Source organism: Coffea eugenioides, chromosome 3, assembly GCF_003713205.1.
Source record: "Coffea eugenioides isolate CCC68of chromosome 3, Ceug_1.0, whole genome shotgun sequence".
NCBI classification, from domain to species: Eukaryota; Viridiplantae; Streptophyta; class Magnoliopsida; order Gentianales; family Rubiaceae; genus Coffea; species Coffea eugenioides.
In genome coordinates, this window is record NC_040037.1 from 8,671,366 (window position 1) to 8,696,630 (window position 25,265).

Sequence of the window (25,265 nt, forward strand, 5' to 3'; positions counted from 1 at the left end):
ATTGTGATTTATAGATCATTAGGTTTTGATATCATAAACCCAAATTTACCTGTCGAATATGCTCATATTTTGGGTGAAATATAGTGAAAAAGAAGCAGTTCAATTATTGTCCAGAAGGGAAAACTAGGTAAGCAAACAATATTGCCTCTTGCATATCCAGATATCCTGAATAGCAAGAGTAAATATAAAATATAAAAGAATCTGGTAAAGTGCGCACTACGAGTCACAAAATTTTTTCAAAATCTTATTTAGTCGACTTTATCGTTTTTCATGTCAATTGATCAACTAAACTCCTGAAAATGATCAATTGGCTCATTCCTATATATTTTCTCGATTAAAAGAGTTAAAATTGATGCTACTTCAGCTGTACACCACATTTTGCGAAGACATTTTAATCATTTCATATACAAAAATAATTGAGTGAGTCAATGTTACTTTGCGAAAGTTCAGTGACTGTTGATGTTGGAAACTAAAGAATAATGAAAAAAACTCTAATACAAAAACGATCTTTGCACTCCTGAATCTTTTAGGAAAATAATAGAAGTAGTTTAGCAATAAAATAACTTGACTTATCAAAAAAAACTTGATTTATATTTTAAGAAAGGAAAGATAAACTACCAAAAAGAATCACGGTAAAGCTTTAGTAATTTATTGCATTGGCGACCATGTAAAGAAGAATTCTTAGAAAAGACAAAAAGAAAAAGAAAATCAATATTTGCTTTTCAAATAAAAAGTAATATCTTTTTATTCTTCTTTATCCATTTACCAATGCAATGTTTCCCTTAAAAGTTCATTTGTGTTACAACTTGCTTTTTTAAGAATATCTTTCCTTATTCTTCTTTAATTTTTTTAAAAAACTTTCCCAAAGAATGGATCAATGGTCACTAAAATTTTCTAAAGTCTTCTTTAAAATCCTAAAAATGATAATGATGATATATTCTGATACCCCTGTAACATATAAGATTGGAGTAAATCTTATAAACACTGACATTGTATACATTATCATCGTTTGATTCATGACATGTATGCAAAAGTTGAATTTTATTTTGAGGTTCATTTTTTAAGTCATTCAAAACTTTTATTTACATTTTCAAATCACCCAAATGCTTTAAGCTTTTTGGGTTAACGTAATATAATAAGCACCATAAAAGGCAAGGAAGTTATGTGTACAACTTGTGAGATAGCAAAGAATTTGTACCAAACTTCCAATTTGAAATAATTATTTTGAAATTTCACTTATTATATTTGACATGGATTTTGTATCAGTTTATAAGTGTTTTCTTTTTTGATGAACATTATAAAGTTTATTAAGAAAAGTTAAGACAAAATCTCAAGACTTGTATCTAATTGTTAGAATTGCTTAAAAACATTAAAAAAATAAGTACCAACTTTATTTAGTATTTCTGGTTCTATTGTAGATTTTGCTAATACTCACCATGTAAGGGACTTGTTCAAACAATAGAGATTATTCAAATTGTTTTCATTTTTTCGGTATGTTATTTTTTTTTTCGATCAATCAACAAAAATTACTGGAATGCATGAAAGGGTTGGAGTAAAACATGCTTGTAGATCGATCTGATGTAACTCATACTTTTGTTTGTAAGCTTTGTTTCAAGGGGGAAAATATTAAATATACCATGTCTTTTGAACTTGAAGGAAATTTGTACGCAGGTATACAATTGGCATACATCCCCGCATTGCGTCTCCGCTCACCCTTTTTCTTTTTTTGTCGGTAAAAAAAGTTTGAACGAATTCAATTCCGATTATCACCACGGATCAAGACATGTCTCTGACATCATGGGCGGCATTGCATACCCCTGCTTCCTAATTATAGCTTAATAATACTAAGAAGATTAGTGTTTAACCTGTATGACTACACTGTTACCAAGATTATCATCATGAATAAAAATAACCATCTAATTGAGGTAAAATCTCGACTTAGTTAACTAAAAGGGAATGAACTTTTGAAAATGAAAACAAAATATCGATTGTTGTATTTGTTTTCAGTATAATTAAATACTACTAGTTTGCAGGGATGGTTAGATTGGGTAGTGAAAGAAGAGAGATTACATACAGAAGTTCTTAAGTTCAAGAACTCTCACTTATAAAAGAAAAATAAAAAATATTACTACTTTGCATTGGCAATATAATCACCCGCGCCTTGCTTGATAATCCTTCTAACATTAGGAAATAATAATCATCCGCCCCTTGCTTGATAATCATTTTAACATTGGGAAACACTTGCTTAACTGCCGTCCATTAGCCAAAGCTATATAACCTTAGCTAACTCCACCAACAATCTTTATTTTGTCGAGTTTCATTCTTGAAGCCGCTGATTTTAGGTTAATTTCTTCTCATATCCAGGTTCCTTGCAGTAAATAACCCACATAGCAGTAACAGGCAAATTATACAGTCATGGCACTTCTCAAGAGACGATGCTTAAACCTTCATATTGAACTTCCTGTCCAAACAATCAAAAACCAGAATCAATTCCCACTTCTCTCCCAAAGCCTTCAGTCACAAACATCAGAACTGATTCTCAAGAAATTCCCTCCTGTCTGATCTTGAGAAACTTCAGGTTCTTGGCTCCGGTAGCGCAGGGATTGTTTAGAAAGGCCGTGACAAAAAAACATCAGTGTTCTATGCTTTAAAAGTTGTCGAGGGTTGTCATCCTGATAAAGAGATTGAAATCCGTCGTTCAATCAACTCTCCTTCCACTGTTGGATGCCGTGGCATCTTTGAGGAGACCGTAGGCGAAGCCGGGATTCTTCTGAATCTTCCAACCTACCTTTTTCTATTTCTAATCATTTTTTTATCTCACACATATCACATCACAAAAAATACTACAGTAATTATTCCAAATAATATTTCAAATAATACTTATCCAAACAAATGTTTTCTCAAACGTTGCATTCACAGAATGCGTTCTTTGATTTTGCCTTTTTTTCCGAGCATTTGTTCCTTGAAAAATACACTACCTTGTCCATTTCTGTTTGCATTGAATAATCACTATATTAAATATGTGCTTAATTGTATAATTACTAGATTAAATGTCTTTTGTTGTAAGCAGAACATAAAATTTTTCAATTCTGAGCCCATGATGAATCAAAGATAGAAACTAAGAAGCAGTATATCTTTTTGAATTGAAAAAAATCTTAACTTTGGCTATTTATGGTATGGGACTAGTGCTAATAAAAAGAATCCATGGGGCACAGTGCAAAAGATACAGGGACTTTAGTGTGATTAAGCCCCTTTATTGAATATGAAGAATAGCAACTCTTTACCCGGCAAAAATAACACTTGCAACTCTGGGTTGAAGTATGAAAAAGGCCATGAGAGTTCTGGCACCAAAAAGTGCTCTTCCCTCCAAAAAGAATAACCCCATTTTTTCTCCACCCCCTAAACCTCACCAATCTTACAGCAAAATCATCCCTCAGAATCCGAATCAAGCTGAAACCCATTTCATAACTCTCATTCATGCCTCCAAAACCATCCTCCAACTCCAACAAATTCATTCCCAACTCATTTTGCAAGCAATGTCTTCCAACAGTAAGATCATCACTCAACTAATTTCTTCCTCCTCTTCACAGAGATCAATTGACTATGCTTTGCACATCTTTAATTCTTTTACTGACCCAAATGTTTATATGTTTAATGCATTAATTAGAGGCCTAACCGAAAATTCTTGGTTTAGGAAAACGTTTGAATTTTTTAAGCTTATGTTAAGGCTTGATGTTAGACCATCTAGGCTGACATTCCCATTTGTGCTGAAATCAGTTGTGGGGTTGGGTGATAAATGGCTTGGTGGGATGGTTCATGGTGGAATCTTGAAGATGGGACTTGAGTTCGATGGTTTTGTGAGAGTTTCTTTGGTTGATATGTATGCGAAAATGGAGTTGTTAAGTCTTGCGTTGCAGTTGTTCGATGAAAGTCCTGAGAGAAATAAGCTTGATAGTGTGCTTCTGTGGAATGTGGTGATCAATGGGTGTTGTAAAAGTGGGATCTTGGAAAAGGCTGTGGAGTTGTTTGAGGCGATGCCAGAGAGAAATTTCGGGTCTTGGAATAGTTTAATTAATGGGCTGATGAGGAATGGCAAGGTGGATAAGGCAGTGGAGCTTTTCGAGGGGATGGTTGAAAAGAATGTGGTTTCTTGGACCACAATGGTTCATGGATTGTCGCTGAATGGGATGCATGAAAAAGCGTTGGAAATGTTCTTCAATATGATCGAGGAGGAGGGTGCGAGGGCCAATGATTTAACACTTGTTTCCGTGCTTTCTGCTTGTGCAAAAACTGGGGCACTTGAGGCTGGGATGAAGATTCATAAGTATATTTTGAGCAACAAGTTTCGGTTCAATGCAGCTGTCGGAACTGCTTTGATAGACATGTATGCCAAATGTGGGCAAATTCAGTCTGCAAGTCAGGTTTTCCGTGACACAAAAGAAAAGGATGTCCGTACTTGGAGCGTGATGATATGGGGTTGGGCAATTCATGGATCTGTTGAGCAAGCTCTGCAATGCTTTGAAAAGATGAAGCTGACAGGTTCAGTGACACTTTTCTTATTGAATTTTGGATCTCGTTAATCCTTTTGACTGTTTTATTTGAGAACTGAAGTGCATATTTTACTCTTTGCAGGGATAGAGCCCGATGAAGTAGCTTTTCTTGCAGTTTTAACTGCATGTTCACATGCTGGGCTAGTAGATGAAGGGCTTAAGTTCTTTGATAGCATGAAACTTGACTACTCCATTGAGCCTACCATGAAACATTGTGCTGTAATAGTTGATTTATATGGCCGGGCTGGCCAACTCGACAAAGCTTTAAGGTTTATTCAATGCATGGCATTGACTCCGGATTTTGTAATTTGGGGCGCCCTTTTTTCTGCCTGTCGAGCTCATAAAAACATTGAAATGGCAAAATATGTTTCAGAGAAACTCCTGCAGCTTGAGCCAAAACATTCAGGCAGCTATGTATTTATGTCAAACATTTATGCAGGGGTAGGGATATGGGAAGAAGTGGAAAGAGTGAGAACTTCAATGAAAGATAAAGGTGCAGCTAAAGATCCGGGATTGAGTCATGTGGAGGTGCATGGAAAACTACATAGTTTTGTTGCTGGTGATCAAGCTCATATGCATACAAAAGAGATATACTCAAAATTGGAAGAAATGACAAATCGTGCTAGGGAACATGGTTACATTCCAGAGACTGAGTGGGTACTTCACAATATTGAAGAGGAAGAGAAGGAAGACGCATTAGGAACCCATAGTGAGAAGCTGGCACTTGCTTTTGGGCTCATTAGGACGAGTCCTGGGGTGGTGCTTAGGATTGTGAAGAACCTGAGAATATGTGGGGATTGCCATTCTCTGATGAAACATGTCAGTAAATTGAGTCAAAGAGAGATTGTGGTAAGAGATATAAAGCGTTTCCATCACTTCAAGGATGGAATTTGCTCATGCCAAGATTATTGGTAACATGGTAAGAACACAAGAATCGTGCTTCCAGGTGATTCTGTTCATGTAAGAGGCTTTAAATAATTTAGCTTTTTAATGCACCATCTGTGTGTTTGTTGAAGTTAGTTTATCTCTGTTGTTTCTATTTTTTTTCAATATACTCAGGAATTAACAAGCAATCTAAGGTATAGCTCTGTCATATAGTTTACCTTGAGTTTGTCAATATTACTTTTGCCTTTGTTTTGGCCACTTCCATGAATTCATCTCTTGTACGCATGGATACTTCAAAGAATTTCTTTTGATTTGCCAACTTTCCATTGGTGCAGCTGAGCTATCAGCTGAAAATAAAACAAAAAATTACTAATCACCAAAGTGTAACTGTAATATTGTCTTTCTTAATTAGTTGATAGAGGATGCATGGGTAAAAGTCCCTTTGTGCCCCTTAATCATAGAGAAGGATACATGGTGGCAATGGCTATCTAGGCTGCTAGCTTTATTTTTGCACATGATTAAGTTACAATAATATTTATCAGCTACTTCTAATAATTTAAAGTCTGCATTTGTTGGTGGTAGCATTATAGCATCTAAAATTTAGTTGTGAGTTGCTATTATATGCAATAATGCTGATTACGTAACCCTAGAAGGAGAATCTGTTTTTTGTTTTTAATCTTTTGCTTTTGAATTGAGAAGATTGGTTTGAGAATGTAAAATTTGAAACCAGTTTAATATCTATATTTTTCTTACTTTGAGTAGATTGATCTTCTTGCAGGTGTCGTGATGGCTCCATGGAACTTCTAGTTTCTTGAGAGTGAAATAGGGTTCAAACTAATTTGTTTGGTGCTTTGCATTGGATATGAACTGTTTCAATCATTTATCATGCCTGTGTTGAACAACAGCATTAATACATAATAGAAATCTGTACAGATAGCTGTGGTCCTGAGTGCAACTACAAAGCAACAAAGGTATGCCTTTAGAGTATATTGACATGCTGATATGGCAGAAAAAGAGTTAGGTAGATTCAGTTCAATACAAAGCCAAATACATTTAAAATAAAGTCTAATTAACCAAAAAAAAGGGAAAAAAATTTGCTAATGTTTGTATGAGCTTCATCAGATTGATGACTTGGATCTTCTGCTCAATACTAAGGGATGAGCTAATAACTGGGAAACACTCCATCTCTTATTTAATTCCTTCTGCAAGCACATTGGATTAAGTCTTGAAAACTTTATGATGCATGGTCTAATAAGCTTGGAGGTTCTTCCATGCTTATCTCAGACATGAGGGCTGTTGATTCTGCTTTCTGTCCAGGCTTCAAGTATGGAATATCAAATATACAGCTCCGCTGGCATCAAGCCCAAGCTCCTTACAAGACTGCACAGGGATTGCAACCATAGGGATACGGATCAAACCTTTGTGGGCTGATATAAGCACAAGGACATGCATAAGTTTTGCATGAATCATCTGAGCCAGTAACTTCACTACTAACTACAGTATCTGTAATCTTGCATTCATCTGTTTATCAAGTAGAATGTTTACTGGCTTGATGTCACAATGAACAATTTTTCTTGCATGTAGATGATCAAGTCCAGTGAGTGCTTGGAAAGCTATGCTCCCGATAATGTCTTCAGTGAGTGAACCATTGGTTTTGAAAAGATTATCCAGTGAGCCAGCATCCATGTACTCAAAAAGAATCCCAACCTCACCTATGGTTTCCTCAAAGATGCCCTGGCAACCAACAACAGAAGGAGAGCTGATTGAACGATAGATTTCATATTCTTTATCAGGATGACCACCCGGACGATTTTTAGAGCATAGATTATTGATGTTTGCTTGTCACGTACTTTGTAAATAATACCTGTGCTGCCAAAGCCAAGGACCTGAAGTTTTTCAAAATCAGATTGAAGTGCAATTTCTGGAGAATTGGTTTTGATGTTTGTGGTTAAAGGCTCAGTGAAAAAAGTGGGGATTATTTTCCTTTTTTCTGATTGTTTGGTCAGGAAGTTCAATGTGAAGGTATGGGCACTTCTTGAGAAGTGCCATGACTGTTTAAGTTGTATTGTACTGTTACATGCGTTGTTAAACGTTATTTACTGCAAGGAAGCTGGAGACAGGAATAATTTTACCCAAATCGGTGACTTCAAGAGTGAAAGATAACACAGATTGTTGGTGTTATGAGCAGAGATTTGTTGGTTTTTTCTATTTATTTGGTGCTCTAAGTCAACATGATAAGCCAAAAAAAAAAAAGGATGATGGGTTCGCTGATACGAAGGTATATTTGTCACTTTAGATACGACATTTGTTGAAGCAGAGTGGTTAAAATCTTTACTGTGCCATTAGACACACAGAGAATTAAAACGAGATGGCCTACAACTGCATGACAGCGTAAAGATCTATCGTTTCAATCTCGGGAACAACTAACGGCATGGAAGAACTAAGCAATTGCTACGATAGTTCCACTATGGAGATCAACATTCAAGACAGAATAATATGATTCTGATTTATTAAAAAGCAACCGCCAAAGAGGAAAAACACATGAAAATGGGAGAGAGATTGGCAATCGATGCGATAGGTATTCAAGTGGAGTGTTTAGTGCTTCATCCCTTCAACATTACTAATCGCACTTGATGATGAAGCAGTGCTGTCGCTGCAAAAAAGCAGACGATGAGGAGGCAATCAGTGAGATCGCAGAATAGTCTGCGTCCCTAGTTTCGGGCAATGACCTTATTATTATCAAGCAAACCATGATGATCAAATGGGAGTTCGTCGAAGGTTAGTGTCCCAGCATCTGCTGCCACCAGCTGCTGCTCGTTGCCATTTGCATGGAAGCCTCATGAATCTGAATCATCTGCCAACGCCAACTTGCCAGTAATGCATTAGTCATTTTGGCCATTTTACAAGTTTAAATGTACCCAAAACTGAGGAATATATAAGTGTGCGTGTGTGCGCGCGCGCGAGCTTAGCTTACAAGGGCTAGGAATGATAATGAGGAAGCTAATTTATACACAACTATGGATGCAGAATTGAGAATTCTTCTGCATTTGCTGTTGATTGTTAGATGAAGATCCGGTGCGGCTTGTCTTTTGCACCTTGTTGGAGAGAAACTGTCATGGATTTGTGGCAAATCTTTGTAGTGATAAAGAAGTGAGAAGAAATGTTCGAAAGGAGCCATGGAAGTGGCTAAAAGTATCTGAACTTTGTTATACTCGGATTCCATTGTCAATGGGAGAAGAACAAAACTCAAGGAATCAGTATCTTTGTTTTTACTACAGATTTCGGAGTACTTATATCACGAAATCAAGTTATTGGTATGATCTTTGAACATCAAATTCGCATCAAGTTGTTCATTTCTGCAGTAAACTTATCCACAGTTACTGCAAAAAGCCTGATTATAACAAGATCAGCGACCAGTATGGTATAAATGGCAATATGGTACAGTAGTGTCTATGAATTACATACGATTTTTTTTTTTTTTACGTACAATTGTATATACGCTAACAAGCACAAAAAAAAAAAAAAAAAGCTTTGTCAAAAAATCCACTATACTCTTTTAACTGTTGTTCAGCAAATCCAATTAGAATCACAAGAAATACTCAATCAAAACCATGATTTCATTTGTTTAACTCACCTTTCTTTTCCTTTTTTTTTAAATTTCATTTGTTTTAATTTCCTCCTCTTCTTCCTATGAACTATGATTCTAGTTGCACTCCCGCCCCCCATAAAGAATTTGATACTCAATTTTACCACCTAGTTCATGTTTAAGATAAAATTACCTTTTATATTTTACTTATTATCATTTTATTTCTTTTTCCTTTTATTTCTACTCTCTCTCTCTCTAAGCACTTCATTCACTTTTTCCAATTCTCTCTTTCACTAATAAGAAAAATAGCATTCTTAATAATTTAATTAATCAGAAACTCAAAGTTTTACACATGTGTCTAAATAGTTTTAATTTCAATTGTATATGTTCTGTAATACAAACAACATATATCTTATTGTGGTACTAAAAGTTTAGTTTTCTTAGTCTCCTCCTTTTATTTTGTCCAATTCTCTATCACAAACTCTGATGCTAATATTATTGTAGGTTGCAGTTAATTGTTGCTTACAAAGCATACATAATCTGGAAATTATAAATAATGAGATAAAATTATATTTACAAATAAAGCAAAAAAAAATTGAAAAATAAAATCTAGGGTTTCTCAAGCTTCATCAGGTCGATGACTTGGACCTTCCACTCAATACAAAGGGATGACCCAACAACTGGGAAACACTCCACCTCTTATCCAATTCCTTCTGCAAGCAACATTGGATGAAGTCTTGAAAACTTTCTGATGCAAGATCTGGTAATCTTGGAGGTTCTTCCATGCATATTTCAAACATGAGAGCCGTTGATTCTGCTTTCTCTCCAGGCTTCAGGTATGGATAATGTCCAATATACAACTCCATTAAGGTCAAACCCAAGCTCCATACATCACCCGCAAAGGGATTGCAACCATAGGTATGGGGATCAAATCTTTCCGGGCTCATGTAAGCACAGGTACCTGCGTAGGTTTTGCATGAATCTTCTGAACCAGTAACCTTACTACTAACTCCAAAGTCTGCAATCTTCACATTCATCTGCTTATCAACTAAAAGGTTTGCTGGTTTGATGTCACAATGAACGATTTTTCTTGCATGCAGATAATCAAGTCCAGTGAGTACTTGGAAAGCTATGATGGCGACAGTTTTTTCAGGGAACGAACCCTTGGTTTTCACAAGATTATCAAGCGAGCCGCCATCCATGTACTCCAGAAGAATCCCTAATTCACCTATGCTCTCCTCGAAAATGCCGCGGCATCCTACAATTGAAGGAGAGTTCATTGAACGAAGGATTTCAATCTCTTTATCTGCAGGATGACATCCCCGGAAAACTTTTAAAGCGTACAACATTGATGTTTGCTTGTCACGTACTTTGTAAACAATTCCTTCACTACCAGAGCCAAGAACCTGAAGTTTCTCAAGATCGGACTGGAAAGCAACTTCTTGAGAATCAACTCTGACGTTTGTGATTGAAGGTTTAGTAAAAGAAGTGGTAAATATTTTCTGGTTTTCGATTGTTTGGTCAGGAAGTTCAATTTGAAGGATTAGGGGTTTCTTGAGAAGTGCCATGGCTATTTGTGTTGTACTGTTTTATGCGTGTTATCTACTGCATGGAAGCTGGAGATAAGAAGAAATTAACCTAAATCAGACGCTTGAAGAAAAAAACTCAACGACAAAGATTGTTGGCACATTAAGTTATATATAACTAAGGCTAAATCACATAATTATTTGTCAGACTAGTTTTTTGTCAAGTTTGTCTATTACAAATTTTTTAAAAACTTTAATTACAGTAATCTCAAAAAAAATTTCAAAATTTTTAAACTATATACTTCAAAATATTCAAAAAAAAAACACACTTCAAAATTTTTTTAAAAATCTTCTACAGTAAGTTACAGTAAACTTTTAGACAAACATTCAAAGAACTCACTTGTCAAACGGGGCATATCAGTAAAGCTATTTCCAAATTTTGATCGGATTATCAAACGGGGCAAGCGGAAAAAAACGTTCTTGTTTTTAATATCAGAGCGAAAGTTTCTTGTCGAAGAATTAATCTCATACGCTGGTAGTCATCTGTCTCTTGGCTAACATGGACAAAGATTTTTCCACCATTGGCCCGGTCATAGATGATATTAGGCATGCGGTTGAACTTTCTCATGTTGCTACCCTCAAAGAGAAAAAAAAAATTCTCATGTTGCTAATCTCAAATGGGTTCCAAGGGAATCCATTCTCATTATATATAATTTCCCTCCAGATTTTGTAAAGCAATTGGTGTTCAACAACTTCTAGCAATTTTAGTAATAAAATTTCTTCCTATTTTTTTTTAAAAAGTCTGATATGCTAACGAGTGCTCTTAACTTTGAGAGTAGATTGACTTCCTTAAATTATGATAAATAATTTCTAAATTTTGTTTTCTATATGAGAATATGATTACATATATAGTATTCTAGAACAATAAAATTGTCGTTAAAAAAAATTTATAGTTATCCATAGACAAACCAATCGGACTAACTAGTACGTATCTAAGATGAAATTAATTGGGCTTACATTGACATTGATCACAGGAATATTAAGGGTCAATTACCTTTTACTCTCTTGTGGTTTAACTTTTTACCATATAATCCATTATGATTTAAAAGTCTATACATAATCCCCTTCTTTACCATACAACTCGTTATGATTTCAAAATATATACATAATCCCTTTTTCCAATAAAACTAGCAGCCCATATAAAAAAAAATGCAAACAAGAACTAAAAATTGGTAAATTCACCATTTCATTACTTTTTTTTCTTTTTTGGTTTTCTTTCTCTTTTTTTTTTTATCTTTCGGGAAGAGCATATGATATTAAAAAACTGTACTTTATGCTATTAAATTGTAATAAACCTTAATTTGTCCTAAATACAAAAAAGAAGAAAGGAAAATAAAAAATAGATAAATAAGAAATAAAATTTAAGAAGCATATTTAAAATAAGAAATAGACAAAAAAAACTGATATTTTGATTTGGTATTTTCTATTTCTCATTTATCAAATTTTTATTTTCCTTTTTTCTTTTTTGTAATTGGGGCAAATAAAGATTTATTACGATTTAGTACGTTAAAATACTTTTTTTTTTTAAATCATCTCTTCTCTTCACATAAGGGAGAAAGAGAGGGCTAATGCACCTCTTGAATCATTTTTTTTTTTTGGTTGATATAACCCTGCAAAAAGTGAATTAAACGGATTTCTCAAATATTACACGATTAGAACCCATAGATAAAACATGAGAACCTTAATTCCACCTTAATAACAACATTATCCAAGACTGCCCTGTGAAATTTGAAGATTTTGAGTACCTTTTGCTATTCTGCTCTATGATCTTTTACTTGCAGCCATGCGTGAGAAAACGAAATACCCTATTGTTTTGCTCTTGGCGGAACGGTGGAATATCATGTAAACAACTAACCTTTACGAGTCCATGCTCCACCCATTAGGGATTTGTTGGAATAATGCAATTTCTGCTGCAACTTTCTAACTTTAGAATAGGTCAATTTATTTTTCTTTTAATGTAAGGATCAATGGTGATTCTCCACCTAGTCCCTTGATAACTCGAATCCGTAGCCTATTGATTACAGGTGAAGTGTCTTGCCAACTAAGTTACGTTTTATTGTCAAATAATAATAAGTTAAGTTCTTAGTTAGTTGTAAGGAGTTTCCACGTTTAGTGTCTTTTAACTAGTTCAACTATTTTAAATTACGCTTATTTGTTGAGATTTATTAGGAGATTTGTTAGTAAAAAATATATTAATTTGTTTATTGTATGCTCTATAAATAGAGAGGTCATGAATAAAGAGCTTAAGCTTATTTTCCAATCCTAAACACAAGTTTTAGTTTTTTTTTTTTCAACACTAAGTATTGTTTAGTAGATTATGCTCAAATTCTAACAAAGTGATATCAAGAGCCTATGTCTTAAGGGCTTTCTCTTTTTTTTTTTAAGGGTGTGTGTAATTGGTGAAGATCCTTTATCAGTTTAAAACCATAATAAGAAAGAACTTTTTGTTCTAACTTTCTAATTTTTAGTGGTAAAAACTATCAAATTTGGGCTGTAAAACTTTGAACTTATTTAGTACTTAATAATCTATGAGATGTGGTGGAGATAAATAATTTTGTAGCACTACTTGAAGATCCGACAAATATACAAATTAGATATCACAAAATTGCAGTTAGATAAAGATCCAAGGCTAGCATCATTCACACATCATTTTTTTAATATCATTGTCACAATAATAATGACGTCTGCTATTGATGATCTTATTGAGAATGAACTTTTCTCAATAAAAATGAATAGAGAAAAATTTTCTCTAAATTGGTCAGCATTTAACAATTATGAGGTAGATTTTTCTTTTAGTCAATTTGATGATTCTAGAGTATAACATTGTGAGATCAAAAATTCAAATCCTAAAAGAATTCAAGTGGAGATTATTGATAAGTTGATAAGAGGATGTATTAAACTTATTCTTGATATTTATGAAGATTATAATTAATTTTACTATTTTGAGTCTATAGGTTTCGAAAAACTTTCAAAAGTGCATTGTTGCAAGAAATATCCAAAGATAATGGTGGTTTAAATATTGTAGAAGGGTGTTCTACTTTGAACTCTCAAAAATGTTAATTGGACATATACATTAAAAACATCATCAACCAATTCAGAATTTGGCCCAAGAAACTACAAGAAGTAGTTCGTTGCAAGGCTATTCATCAATTTGTAAAGTTTCTTACAAAAGTCGTGTCTAAAACAAGATTTAAAGATTTTAGAAGACAATTCAAAATTTGCAACCAAAATAGTAAGGAGAAGTGTTGGAATAATGCAACTTCTGCTGCAATTTTCTAAATTTAGAATAAGTCAATTTGGTTAATAGTTTAAGTTGCTAGTTAGTTGTTAGGAGTATTTTCACATTTAGTATCTTTTGACAAATTCAACTATTTTGAATTATAATTATCTATTGATATTCGTTAGGAAATTAATTAGCAAAAATTGAGTTAATTTGTTTCTTATATGCTCTATAAATAAAGAAAGAAGTCATGAATGTAGAATTTAAACTCATTTTCTAACCCTCAATATAAGTTTTAGTAAGCTTTAATTTTTTTTTTGGAACATTGAGTGTTGTTTTGTAGTTTATGCTCTAAATTCCAACAGGATAGAACTATTGCATTTACAGATTACAACATCACTTCCAAATCACTAATTCATCAACGCTGCATTTGAGCTTAGTTTTCAATGTTCATAATGGCTAGACTTATTCGTGCTCGTAGCCCACAAAAGCATAGGGCAAACAAAAGAAGAAAAAGAAACAAAATGCAACAGCATAAGTCTCTTGCAGGTCTCGTGATGCCTCAATGGGACTTCTAGTCTTTTGAGAGTTAAACAGGGCTAGACTCATTTGTGTTCGTAGCCCCCAAAAACGTAGGACAAACAAAAGAGGAAAAAGAAACAAAATGTAACAACACAAGTCTCTTGCAGGTCTCATGATGCCTTCATGAATGGGACTTCTAGTTTCTTGAGCGTGAAACAGGGTTCAAACCAATTGATTCGATGCTTCGCATTGCCATTCTGAACTGCTTCGAGCATTCATCGTGCCTGCATTGAATATTGAACAACATCATTAACCCATGACTAGAAATCTCCAGAGTTTGTAACTGTCCTGACTACTGAGTGCAAATCCATTGCACAAGATGTTATGCCTTTGGAATGAATGGACATTGTCGGTAACTGCAGAAGATTCACCTGGAGAATCATCAACCTGGTCACAGATTCACAGCTGATTCTTTTCCCAAAAGGACTAGCTAGGCTAGCTTTTTTTCCCCTGCAATGTTGAACAATGGAAACCCACAGCACAGAGTTGCCTCCCGAGTTAGTCACCCCAGTTGAGTGTTGATCAAGATTCAAGATACAGGAAAAACTGGTGAACAAAGTCTGGAGCTGTGAAAATGGATCCCCCATCAATGGATGGTGTAGATTACCATAATTCGACATGGTACAGTGTCTCAAGTATTATCAAAACTTAAGCCTGATGGCTGCTGCATACCTGAATTCATGAACACCATTCAACTTTCTCTTGCAGGCGCAGTGGACCAGGGAAAATATCTTATGTCCCTCCCTGATTGTAGATTTGTAGGACCCAAGCCAGAAAATCTAAGACAGAGTAGGAGATGGATTGTGTAACTTTCTTCACTCATCCTTCTTCTAAACACATTTTCTTACATCCTAAATGAACAAAGATGCAGCATATATACCTTATCAATGGGTTATCTTCTATTATATATTTATTTATTACACCCCTAATACACTATAATCTTGTAATATTTTATGTATTTTTCTACTCGGTTGCAGTAAATCAATATTTGGCGTAATTTGTATACCAAATATTGGTTTAAACCAACTAAATGAAAATGGGATAATTTCAGAAACCTTCCTCAAAGTTTTTGACAGTTTCACTTGGCACTCTCAAATTTCATAAACTTTCAGTTGCCTCCCTTACTTTAACCTTTTTATATCATTTACAACCTATTTTAAAATATAATATTAAAAAATTTATTTTGAGAGAGTAAATATAATCTCATTCCAAATTTGCCTTTTTGTTGTTTTATTACCAAAACACGAGTATATTAATAACAAATGAAAAAAAAAGTATAATGATTTATTTTGATGCAACAAAATATAGTGTTTTTTTTAAATGCCAAGAGTATATATTTGAAAGTTTATCGAAGTTTTTGCAAGTTACAAAGATAATATTTTCTTTACTATAAAGTGTTTTGAATTAATTTATAAATCATTTTCACATATTTGAATTTTTTATTTTTTTTATCTAAATCGATGGCTTGACAAATAAAAAGATACAGCATGCTAAAATTTATATATAAATAAACTTGTCTGTATTATTTTTAAGTTAGCCCAAAAAGGTATTCTCATGGTTACAAATTATTGCAAGTTATGTTTAAAAGCACTATAAATCAATCAATCATAATTTTAAGTAATTTAAACTTTTTTTGTCCGAACCAATGATACAAAAATTGTTAAAGAGTTTTTTTTAATCTTGTTATCAACTCTTAAATTTTCATTAAAGAACTACATTGATCAATTTACGAAAGTTAAGCAATAAATTTGGTGTATTATGACAATTAAGAAATCACAAGAAAAGGGTAAATTTGAAATGAAAAATACACTAATTTGACAGTGTAATCAGTGCACACAGTGTAGCACACAGTGTTTGCGATTTGACAGTTTCTCTTGGCGTTTGCTAAATTGCATTTCTCCAATTGGCAGATTTCATTAGCTTTCAATTAGAAGAAGGAAATAGATAGATTGTAACAACAGAGAAAAGGAAATGAACAGATCGGACCATAACAAGAGATGTGGGGCTATTTCCAACTCCAATCATGAATCCCAATATAACTTGTCATTTTTGCAAAAATTATTTAAATTTGATTCCTTAATTTTGTTTTCGTCAAATTAAGTTTACTGCTTAATTTTCTTTTGGAATTAAAGGAACGAATGAATTGAGAGGTGTTTCTACTTGTCTGGTCAAGTACACTACACATTGGCTTATGATTATGGCTTAGGTAAAATACACTTTATCTCCTTTAGTTTAGCACTTTCTCATATAACTCCCTTGTGATTTGAAAAACTATATATAATTCCCTTATAATTTGGACTAAAGTATCAAAATTACGGAATTTACACTCCGTAACAGAGTCAACTAAAATGTCAATGGTATCCCTTTGTAAAATTGAAAATTATTAATGATCACAGGGAGATTGTGTATATATTTTGAAAACTATAACAGAGCACTAAATTATAAGAGAGTTATGTCGTAAAACATAAAACTATAAAGGATTAAAGTATCGTACATATTAAATTTATATAATTTGATCATTTCATCCATTTTAATTTTTAATCAAGGATATTCTTGACATTTCCTTGGTTCCGTTACATAGACCATTTTCGTCAAATTATGCCATTTTAGATAGCTTAATGATAACCAATTGCCTTTAGAGTAATTGGTCACCAAGGAAAGTCTGCCTTGTTTGGATTGCTTGTTTTCGTCGGAAAATATTGTCGTTTTTCGTGATCACATTTCCCTATCACCTTTTTCCCTCACATATATCAAATCGCTACAGTAATTTTTCCATGAAAAATAACGGAAAATGCAATCCAATCACAACATAGTGCAGATTAAGGATTCGTCTCTAGAAATTTCTTGACTTACATCTATCTCTAAAATTTTCTAAATATTTTACCAGCGAGTGCAAAGGCACTCATTTAATTCAATGAATCTTAAATTCTCTCTTGACCCATTTGAATCCATCCCTTACTATAAAGTTGAGGTAGGTATAGAATAAAAAAAAAATTTATAGTGTCAATAAATAATAATAATAATAATAATAATAATAACATATCCAATTTGCCAGGAGCAAAACACCTGGGTTCTCCTACGTTGCAATTAGAGCTGTTAATCGAGCCGAGTCGAGCCGAGTATTTGGCTGCCGAGCTCGACTCGAGTTTAATTCGAGCCGAGCTTGACTCGAGCTCGTTAGGAAAACGAGCTTTAAAATGTGTTCGAACTCGGCTCGTTAAGTGTACATGTGGCTCGAGCTCGAGCTCGAGCTCGACTCGTTTATCACAAACGAGTCGAGCTTCACGAGCTCGAGCTCGAGCTCGTGAAAATTAACCTTAATAAAAACCTATAATTTTTAATTTTTATAATTTTGATTTCTAAAATGACAAATATGCCCTTCATTAACGAGCTCTAACGAGCTACTCGAGTATCAAACGAGCCGAGCTTACTCGGCTCGTTAACTAAACGAGCATGTTTCGAGCTCGAGCTCGACTCGTTAACCAAAATTAACGAGCCGAGCTCGAGCCTTAACGAGTCGAGCTCTAACGAGCTTTCGAGCTACTTGATTGACTTAACAGCTCTAGTTGCAATCGACTCAGGCAGAAGAAAAGGCGATGGCCCATTTTCCACGTGACCAACTCGTGGTATCTTCTAATCCACCTGCCACAACTTCCCCAACTCCACTTCACTTCCTCTCCCCTCTCTTCCCCTCTCTAATTTCTTCCCGTCGAATGATGACCTTGACGCCGACCGCGGCGGCGACGCCTCTCACCACCACCTCCACGGCCACAAGAACCCTCATTTTAATTTAGAGAAATATAAAACTAAAAAAATCCTCTATTTTCACAAATAAATATTCTCAAAAAAATGTTTAATTCTACCAGCGGTAATAATAAAAAGCGCGTTCCCGATTGGTTGAACAGCTCTCTCTGGTCTTCTTCTCCGCCGCCACCGCCTGCGTCTCCGTCTCCTAAATCTTCTCCCAACGACGTCGTTGCTGATCGCGGTGTTAAATCCACTCCTGCGACCTCCGCCAAGTCTTCGGTTCAAAAGGCGGAGGCGTCTAAGTATGAGCCGCCGGCGCCAGCTCCGCCGAAGGTCGCCGTTACGGCTCCGCCAGCGGTTGTTGTAAGAGCAGAGGCGCCGAAAGTGGAAGCTCAGGATCTGTTGGGTAGTCAGGGGAGGTATTATAGTAGCGAGGATGATGAGGAGGATGGAGCTCGGAGCAATGTTGATGCGGTTGCAGACACGGCTTCTGAAGCGAGTGCAGCGGTGACGGTGAGCTCACCTGTATCGGCCGCTCGGCCGGCGAGTTCTGCTGCCGAGGATATTTCGCGGCAGGCTCAGCTATTGCAAGAGGTATTTATCTTTATATTTCTCTCTGTCCTTGCAATTTACCTAAAATTATGCTTATGTAGTAGTATAAAGAATATGAAATTTGTAAAGATGTGACTTTTAAGGGAATATGTCTGTGCACACACTTATAGGTGTTCTGTGTGTATGTACATATACGTTTAAATTGATAATGTGAGGCTTGAGTTTGGTGGATGATGAAATTCGTGGCAATGTGATGCTTCATTTGGTTCGGCTAGGATATCTTGGTCATATTGGGCGTTTGGATGGTGATTTAGGATAGCATAGGTTAATGTAGGATCATGAAGTTAGGCAATTGGAATTAGAATGTCAAACCATGAATGTCGTGATGGTGGTCTAACAAAGGAAGAAGAACATTGGCGGTCACAGCAGCAATGAGGCATTCACTGTGTGTACGTCATAGTAAAAGAACTAAGTTTGTCACCCCATGTTACCCTCCTTTGATGGTTGTAAAGGTGGTGGTCATTCTATCCAAGTATGTGCTTTTAGGCTAGCATGAACTCCATTTTAGTTTGTTTGCAGCTGTAACATTCTCCCCATGGGTGTTTTGTTGTCAATTAAGTGCATATTTTTATGTTTTGGTTTGGAATTGTTTTTACCTTTGTTATGTACTTATCTTAGCTATCGAGGAAGGTTATAAATATGGGGGAATTGCGGAGGCTAGCATCACAAGGTATACCAGATGGAGCTGGCATTCGTGCCACAGTTTGGAAGGTATGTAGTTATCTTGTGAAATTAACTGGACCCCCTTTTTTCCCCTATTTTCAATCAGTCAGTCATTCTTTGAAAGTTAATTCAAGAAAAATGCAACTTCTAGCATGACTTGTCTTTTGCCTTGTACTCTTCTTTAAAATGTATCTATCCCTTAATAGTGTTCAGTTAGTTGGAGAACTAATTAAGCTTTCTTTTACAATTTTGTCACTCCTCCACATTCAAGATAACTTTTTGTTGGCTAGAAAAGATTTTAATGCGTAATTGGTCCTCAGAGAATTTGGTATGATCTGATTTTAGTTTTGCTGCGTCCTTAACATGAATCTTTTGTGCGCTTGAAATTTGCAGCTCCTGTTGGGGTATCTGCCATGTGATCGATCACTTTGGTCTTCAGAATTGGCAAAAAAGAGGTCTCAATATGAGCATTTTAAAGAGGAGCTTTTAATGAATCCTGTAAGTACTAGCTTGCAACTTTAAATAGATGGCTGGTCATGTCTAATTGAGAGGTTTTTATTTTTGACTCTGAAAAGTGGAAAATGTAATCATTACTTGATTGTCTGTGGTTCAACTTCTCTTTTTCCTTTTTGGAGTACGATTGGAATTAGGATCTTACTTTTGTATTGTAGTTTTCAATTTAAACTTGATTGATCAAGTTTTCCTCTTTTTTACTCTTTATGAGTTCTGATACATTTTTTTGCCTGGTTCTATCACTTAAAAGCTGAAGAGTCCTTTGAGATTAAGAAAGCTGACTAGCAACATAAGTACAAAGAAAGGGAAATGAAGAAGATTAATGGTTCTAAAATAAAGTAAAAAATCTTCTAATCTGAATCTTGATGGAGTCTCAGCTTTATTGATATAGTCTGCTACACTGGAAATGCTAAACTTGTATAGCAGACCTGTATAATTAAGGGTCTCATAAAACCTACGAGAAACTAAATATCTGGACAATAGAGTATTTTGGAGTTTAGTAAGCTTGCTGCATTACCACTGCCTACCATTGTTACCCTAAATGTTCTGAAACATAGACTTGTTTCTAATTAGTGGAATTTGACATATCTTCATCACCTCATAGTTGACGCCACTAAAGTTTGTGATATATAAATATATTATTCAAATTTGTCAGCCTGCTTAACATATGCCACATCCCATTAACCCAGTAGATATCTTATACTCTAGTCAGGAGTGCATTCAATTGTGCATTGCATTGCTTCAAATTCTTGTATTTCTGAATGTTTTTGCGGCTAGTCAGTCAGAAATCACCAGGAGGTTAGAAAAGTCAAGTCTTAAGAATGATGAATTGGATGGTGAGGACAAGGGCTTTCTTTCAAGATCAGAAATAACTCATGATGAGCATCCTTTGAGTCTTGGCAAGACGAGCATATGGAATCAATTTTTTCAGGTAAAAAGTATTTTTCTTAACTTTTATTGCTTTTCTGACTGGCCCTCTCTTTTGATTTCATGGAACAATTATCATTCAAAGAAATGTTGTGAGTAGCATTTGAAAACACAACTAGTTTAGTCCATTTAAGGGGGCTTCTGCCTTGAAATTGAGTTAGACAGCTGACATGGGATCATCCTGGATTCAACCTTTTCCACGGCAGGGTTAAGATGTCTAAAGGTCTGACGTAAACCTAGTTTATGAGACAGTTGGGGGATTATAACTTGCATATGCTATGTTTTCTCTTGCCTCTTTTAATATGTTCTATCATCTGATATATTGTTTTAGGTAACAAAAATACTCGTGCAACATACAGCTGCTTCTTTTGTTGTGATATTTTAATTAAAGCATGTTAAAGGGATGTTCTTATCAAGTTTAGCAATTATATTATGCTTTTCACCTTGATGTCAGATATTGTACTTTTAGCATATGTTGGCTTTTAGAAATATGAGTTGATGGCTGCTTGCAGCATTTTATACCCAGTTTCTGTCAAGACTTGAAATTAGCTTATTAACCTTCTTCACGCCTTTGATGTGCAGGACACAGAGGTAATTGAGCAAATAGATCGAGATGTCAACCGTACTCATCCAGATATGAACTTTTTTTCAGGGGACTCGTCTTTTGCAAAATCCAATCAGGTAAAATGTTCTGTTTTTAGTGTGATAATCAGTGAGAATTCGATGTACTTGTGCTGATCTGATTATGTCATTTGTTTTCAGGATTCCCTGAGGAACATCTTAATTGTATTTGCGAAGTTAAATCCTGGTATAAGATATGTACAAGGCATGAATGAAATCTTGGCACCACTCTTTTACATATTTAGAAGTGACCCCAATGAGGAAAATGCTGTAAGTATTTGTGTCGTTATCCATAGACTATTTTGTGTCTTGCTTCCATCCACTGTAGCTTGGAATTCCATATAATATCAATTCAGGAGAAACTAATTTTTCCTTTTTCTATGCCTGCATGTCTTTGAATCTGAAGCATTACCCAGTCAGGAAGTAACTATTTATGTTAACTAGGAATTAGAAAGCAGTATTTCCAACTTGCATGTGTAGTGAGGTGATTTGATTCAGCTAATTGTAGGTTTGATTGCTTAAGATTTCTGGTTTAAGAAATTGAGATGGACGTTTGGTAGGTGGGAGTTTAAGATATATTTAGATGAGTATTTGATATATTGAGGTTTGAATCCTATCACCTTATTGTATGTTTACCGGTAAAACCAAGAGTTACTGGCTAACTGACTTTAGACTGATATTTAGCAGCAAAGCTTCTATGCAATGTTACATGGCAAAAAATCTCAGGTGATGTCTGCTATAAAACAGATTCCAACTATTGGATTGGGGACATAAATTACATTCCCTACCAGCCCTTGTAGACTAAGTTTCCTATTTTAAACTTTTGTTTACAGTTTTGGGCTCTTTTATTTTGGACCATTCATGCAGTGTTTTATGCTTCAGTTTTATCACATACAGTATAATTTAATTTCTTATGTTCTGCATTCATCTGAATTTAGTCCCTTATGATTTGAATTTGACCAGTTTGGGCCCTTATGTCTTTCTAGTTTGAAATTTTGTATGTTTTCAACATATATAAGATATGACAAATTAAATGATAAATGATACTGAACAGTAAGGTACAATGAAAGTTTGATGGACAAAATATGTTGAAAGTGAAACTTGAGGGGCTAAATTGAGAGTGGTACTAATTTTTAAGGCCAAAATATAATTGCCATAATTCTACTTCTAGTTGCTTTGGCTGTAATTATTTTTTTCTTATTTATTTCCAAAATTCCATAGGTCTCTGCAGAAGCAGACACTTTCTTCTGTTTCGTGGAATTGTTAAGTGGATTTCGAGATCATTTTTGCCAGCAACTTGACAATAGTGTTGTGGGAATCCGTTCAACAATCACAAGGCTGTCACTGCTTCTGAAAGAGCATGATGAAGAGCTCTGGCGTCATCTTGAGATGACTACTAAGGTAAGACTACTGTATCATGCTTGTCGCTTTCTCCAGTACAAGTTGATGAGTTGTAACTTGTTTATGTATTCAAGTAGATTGATTTCTCGCTTAGAATCACAACATCCCAAGTCTGAAAGGAAGCTCACCTCTGCACTTCCAACTTCTGTCACAAATAAACACCTCATCATAACACCAGTTATGTTAGTAGTTGAGAGTACTTGTCTCATCTCTAGCTGGCAGAGATGATAATGATTGATGCCTACTGGAATAGATGTATTAAGTGGACCTATATATATTTTAGCTTGGTGGTTCGGGTATAATGAGTCAGCAAGGATCTGATAGCTTGATTTGGAACAGTTATAGTTATCTAAGGAGAATAAGTATTTGTCTCTCAATAACTCCAGATTGGAACACCTGAGAAAAGTTAGACTTCTAGCACATGAGTGTAGCTTCTTTGTCTCACGAAGTTGCTGTACTCAAAAGTCAGACATATATTTGTTTAATATGGCTAGATACTTGATTTAGTCATGTTTGTGCATGTGTTGGTATACAAAGGGGAGCTTAAAAGGTTTCTGGAACAGATTTTGCTGACTCATGCTAACAGTTTTTGATGCTGTTCTGCAAATTGGTGGAGATAATGATATGCATATAGAAGTCCTTTCACCATTTATGTGATACTCTTATAAACTTTTTGCTTTTTCTTCATTTTGGAAAAACAGGTGAATCCCCAGTTTTATGCATTCAGATGGATAACTCTTCTCTTGACTCAAGAGTTCAATTTTGCGGACAGTCTTTTCATTTGGGACACATTATTAAGTGACCCTGAAGGTCTTCAAGTAAGTATATCAAATAATGTTCTCCTTTGATACATGTTATCCCAATAGATTGCTGCAATCTATGTGATGCAAAGTTTTTAAACCATTGACGTTAATGACTTAAATTAGAAACAGAAAATACAAATATAACCATCTCCATGCCAAGTTAAATGTTGTGTACAAATTTTTTACTTCGGTTACAGAAATTGAATTTGGTTATTGATGACGTAGGGCTCAAGTTTAAGTAAAAAGCTTTTTCATTGGTTGGGGCAAGAATTTCAATTTCAAAGGTGGACACTTTAAAACATAATTCAAGACAGAATAGGTCATCAGAAATGAAAATTTAAGCATTCCCACAAAACTGTAGAATCTCATTGTCGACAATTCTTCTATTATACATCTGAATGGTTGCATTAAACCAAGCATATTCTTTTACCTGTGTCTATTGGCATTGTTGGCCACATTGCATCAATTTAATATCTCGTTCATTCTGGTCCATATTCTTATGGCCGCTAAAACTTGTTTATTTTTTTCCCAATTCTAAGACTGTTGTGCATATTCTGGTAGTGTGAAAGCTCTTTTTGCTAACATTTTACCAGGAGAAGCATTTAGCATATTCATAACATGATAGGTTCATGATTGTACAAGAGCTTTGCAGGGTGATGGAGAATAAGATTCTAGAAGCAGAAGTCGGTTTAAAAGTTGTCACAGGCCCATCTCATGGTTATTCCATGTACTTTAAAGATAACTTGAGAATGCCTTCATATGTGGTTACGAGGTGCAATCCCTTTAATTTGATGGCACTTACAAAGATTACAAGTATTGGTGGATTGCTGAAGGTTGTTTTATTTCTGTCAAAGGAAAAGATTTAAGTTAAACTTATTTCAGCTGGGAAGCTTCATTTTGAGCAGCTTCAATTGATCAATAGACTTCTGTGGATGCCTGCATTTGACTCAAGACTTTGGCCCCAGAAAACGTGATAAATTTATTGCTATGATGTTGGTGGAAGTAATGTAATGCTTAATTATACCCTCTTCATTGCAGGAGACGCTACTCCGAATCTGTTGTGCCATGCTGATAATAATCAGGAGGCGTTTGCTTGCTGGCGATTTCACTGCCAATCTGAAGCTACTCCAACATTACCCACCCACAAATATTAGCCACCTACTCTACGTTGCAAATAAATTGCGTACTCATCCGGCTGGCTAGCTTTGGTAACCAAAAAATATCATTGGATTACCTGTTTCTGTTGTTTCCGTTTACCTTACCCCCCTCAATATTTATTTTAAATATTAAGGTCTGTAACATTGCTAGATGTAAATATTTGTTGAAAATAATTGCTTAGCACCACATTATCACATTCCCGAGTGTTGCATTGATTGTGTAAGGATTCTTTCTTTGATCTTTTAGCTCAGAGCAATTCTAAGTTTTGGTACCATCATTATTAAGCCACGGTGTATGCTTTTTCGCCTCCTTGTGCCTTACTTCCATGACTTTGGGTACGAGCGAAGAATTCTGTTCCTTCAATCTTAATCGCATTTTTTGGGAACAATAATGGTCAGTAGTACAAAAGCT

At 35.0% G+C, this 25,265-nt stretch overlaps 3 protein-coding genes across 3 annotated transcripts; 2 read left to right on the top strand and 1 right to left on the bottom strand.

The window, feature by feature from the left end:
* The first annotated feature begins 3,332 nt into the window (after window positions 1-3,332).
* LOC113765948 (pentatricopeptide repeat-containing protein At1g04840-like) lies at window positions 3,333-7,012 on the top strand. Its single transcript, XM_027310184.1, has 3 exons — window positions 3,333-4,539; window positions 4,633-5,469; window positions 6,198-7,012. The coding sequence occupies exons 1-2, from the start codon at window positions 3,333-3,335 to the stop codon at window positions 5,463-5,465; spliced, it is 2,040 nt and encodes a 679-aa protein (XP_027165985.1). The 3' UTR covers window positions 5,466-5,469; window positions 6,198-7,012.
* On the bottom strand, window positions 6,670-10,589 carry LOC113765949 (mitogen-activated protein kinase kinase 7-like). Its single transcript, XM_027310185.1, has 4 exons — window positions 9,670-10,589; window positions 7,300-7,321; window positions 6,981-7,169; window positions 6,670-6,786 (listed from the first exon to the last, which is right to left on the bottom strand). Exons 1-4 carry the CDS (start codon window positions 10,587-10,589, stop codon window positions 6,670-6,672), a joined length of 1,248 nt encoding a protein of 415 aa, XP_027165986.1.
* Window positions 10,590-18,064: 7,475 nt separating this feature from the next.
* On the top strand, window positions 18,065-25,128 carry LOC113766874 (TBC1 domain family member 13). The gene is made up of 9 exons (XM_027311039.1): window positions 18,065-18,750; window positions 19,387-19,479; window positions 19,825-19,929; window positions 20,726-20,875; window positions 21,454-21,552; window positions 21,634-21,762; window positions 22,714-22,893; window positions 23,595-23,711; window positions 24,735-25,128. Exons 1-9 carry the CDS (start codon window positions 18,259-18,261, stop codon window positions 24,897-24,899), a joined length of 1,530 nt encoding a protein of 509 aa, XP_027166840.1. The 5' UTR covers window positions 18,065-18,258; the 3' UTR covers window positions 24,900-25,128.
* Window positions 25,129-25,265: the final 137 nt, after the last annotated feature.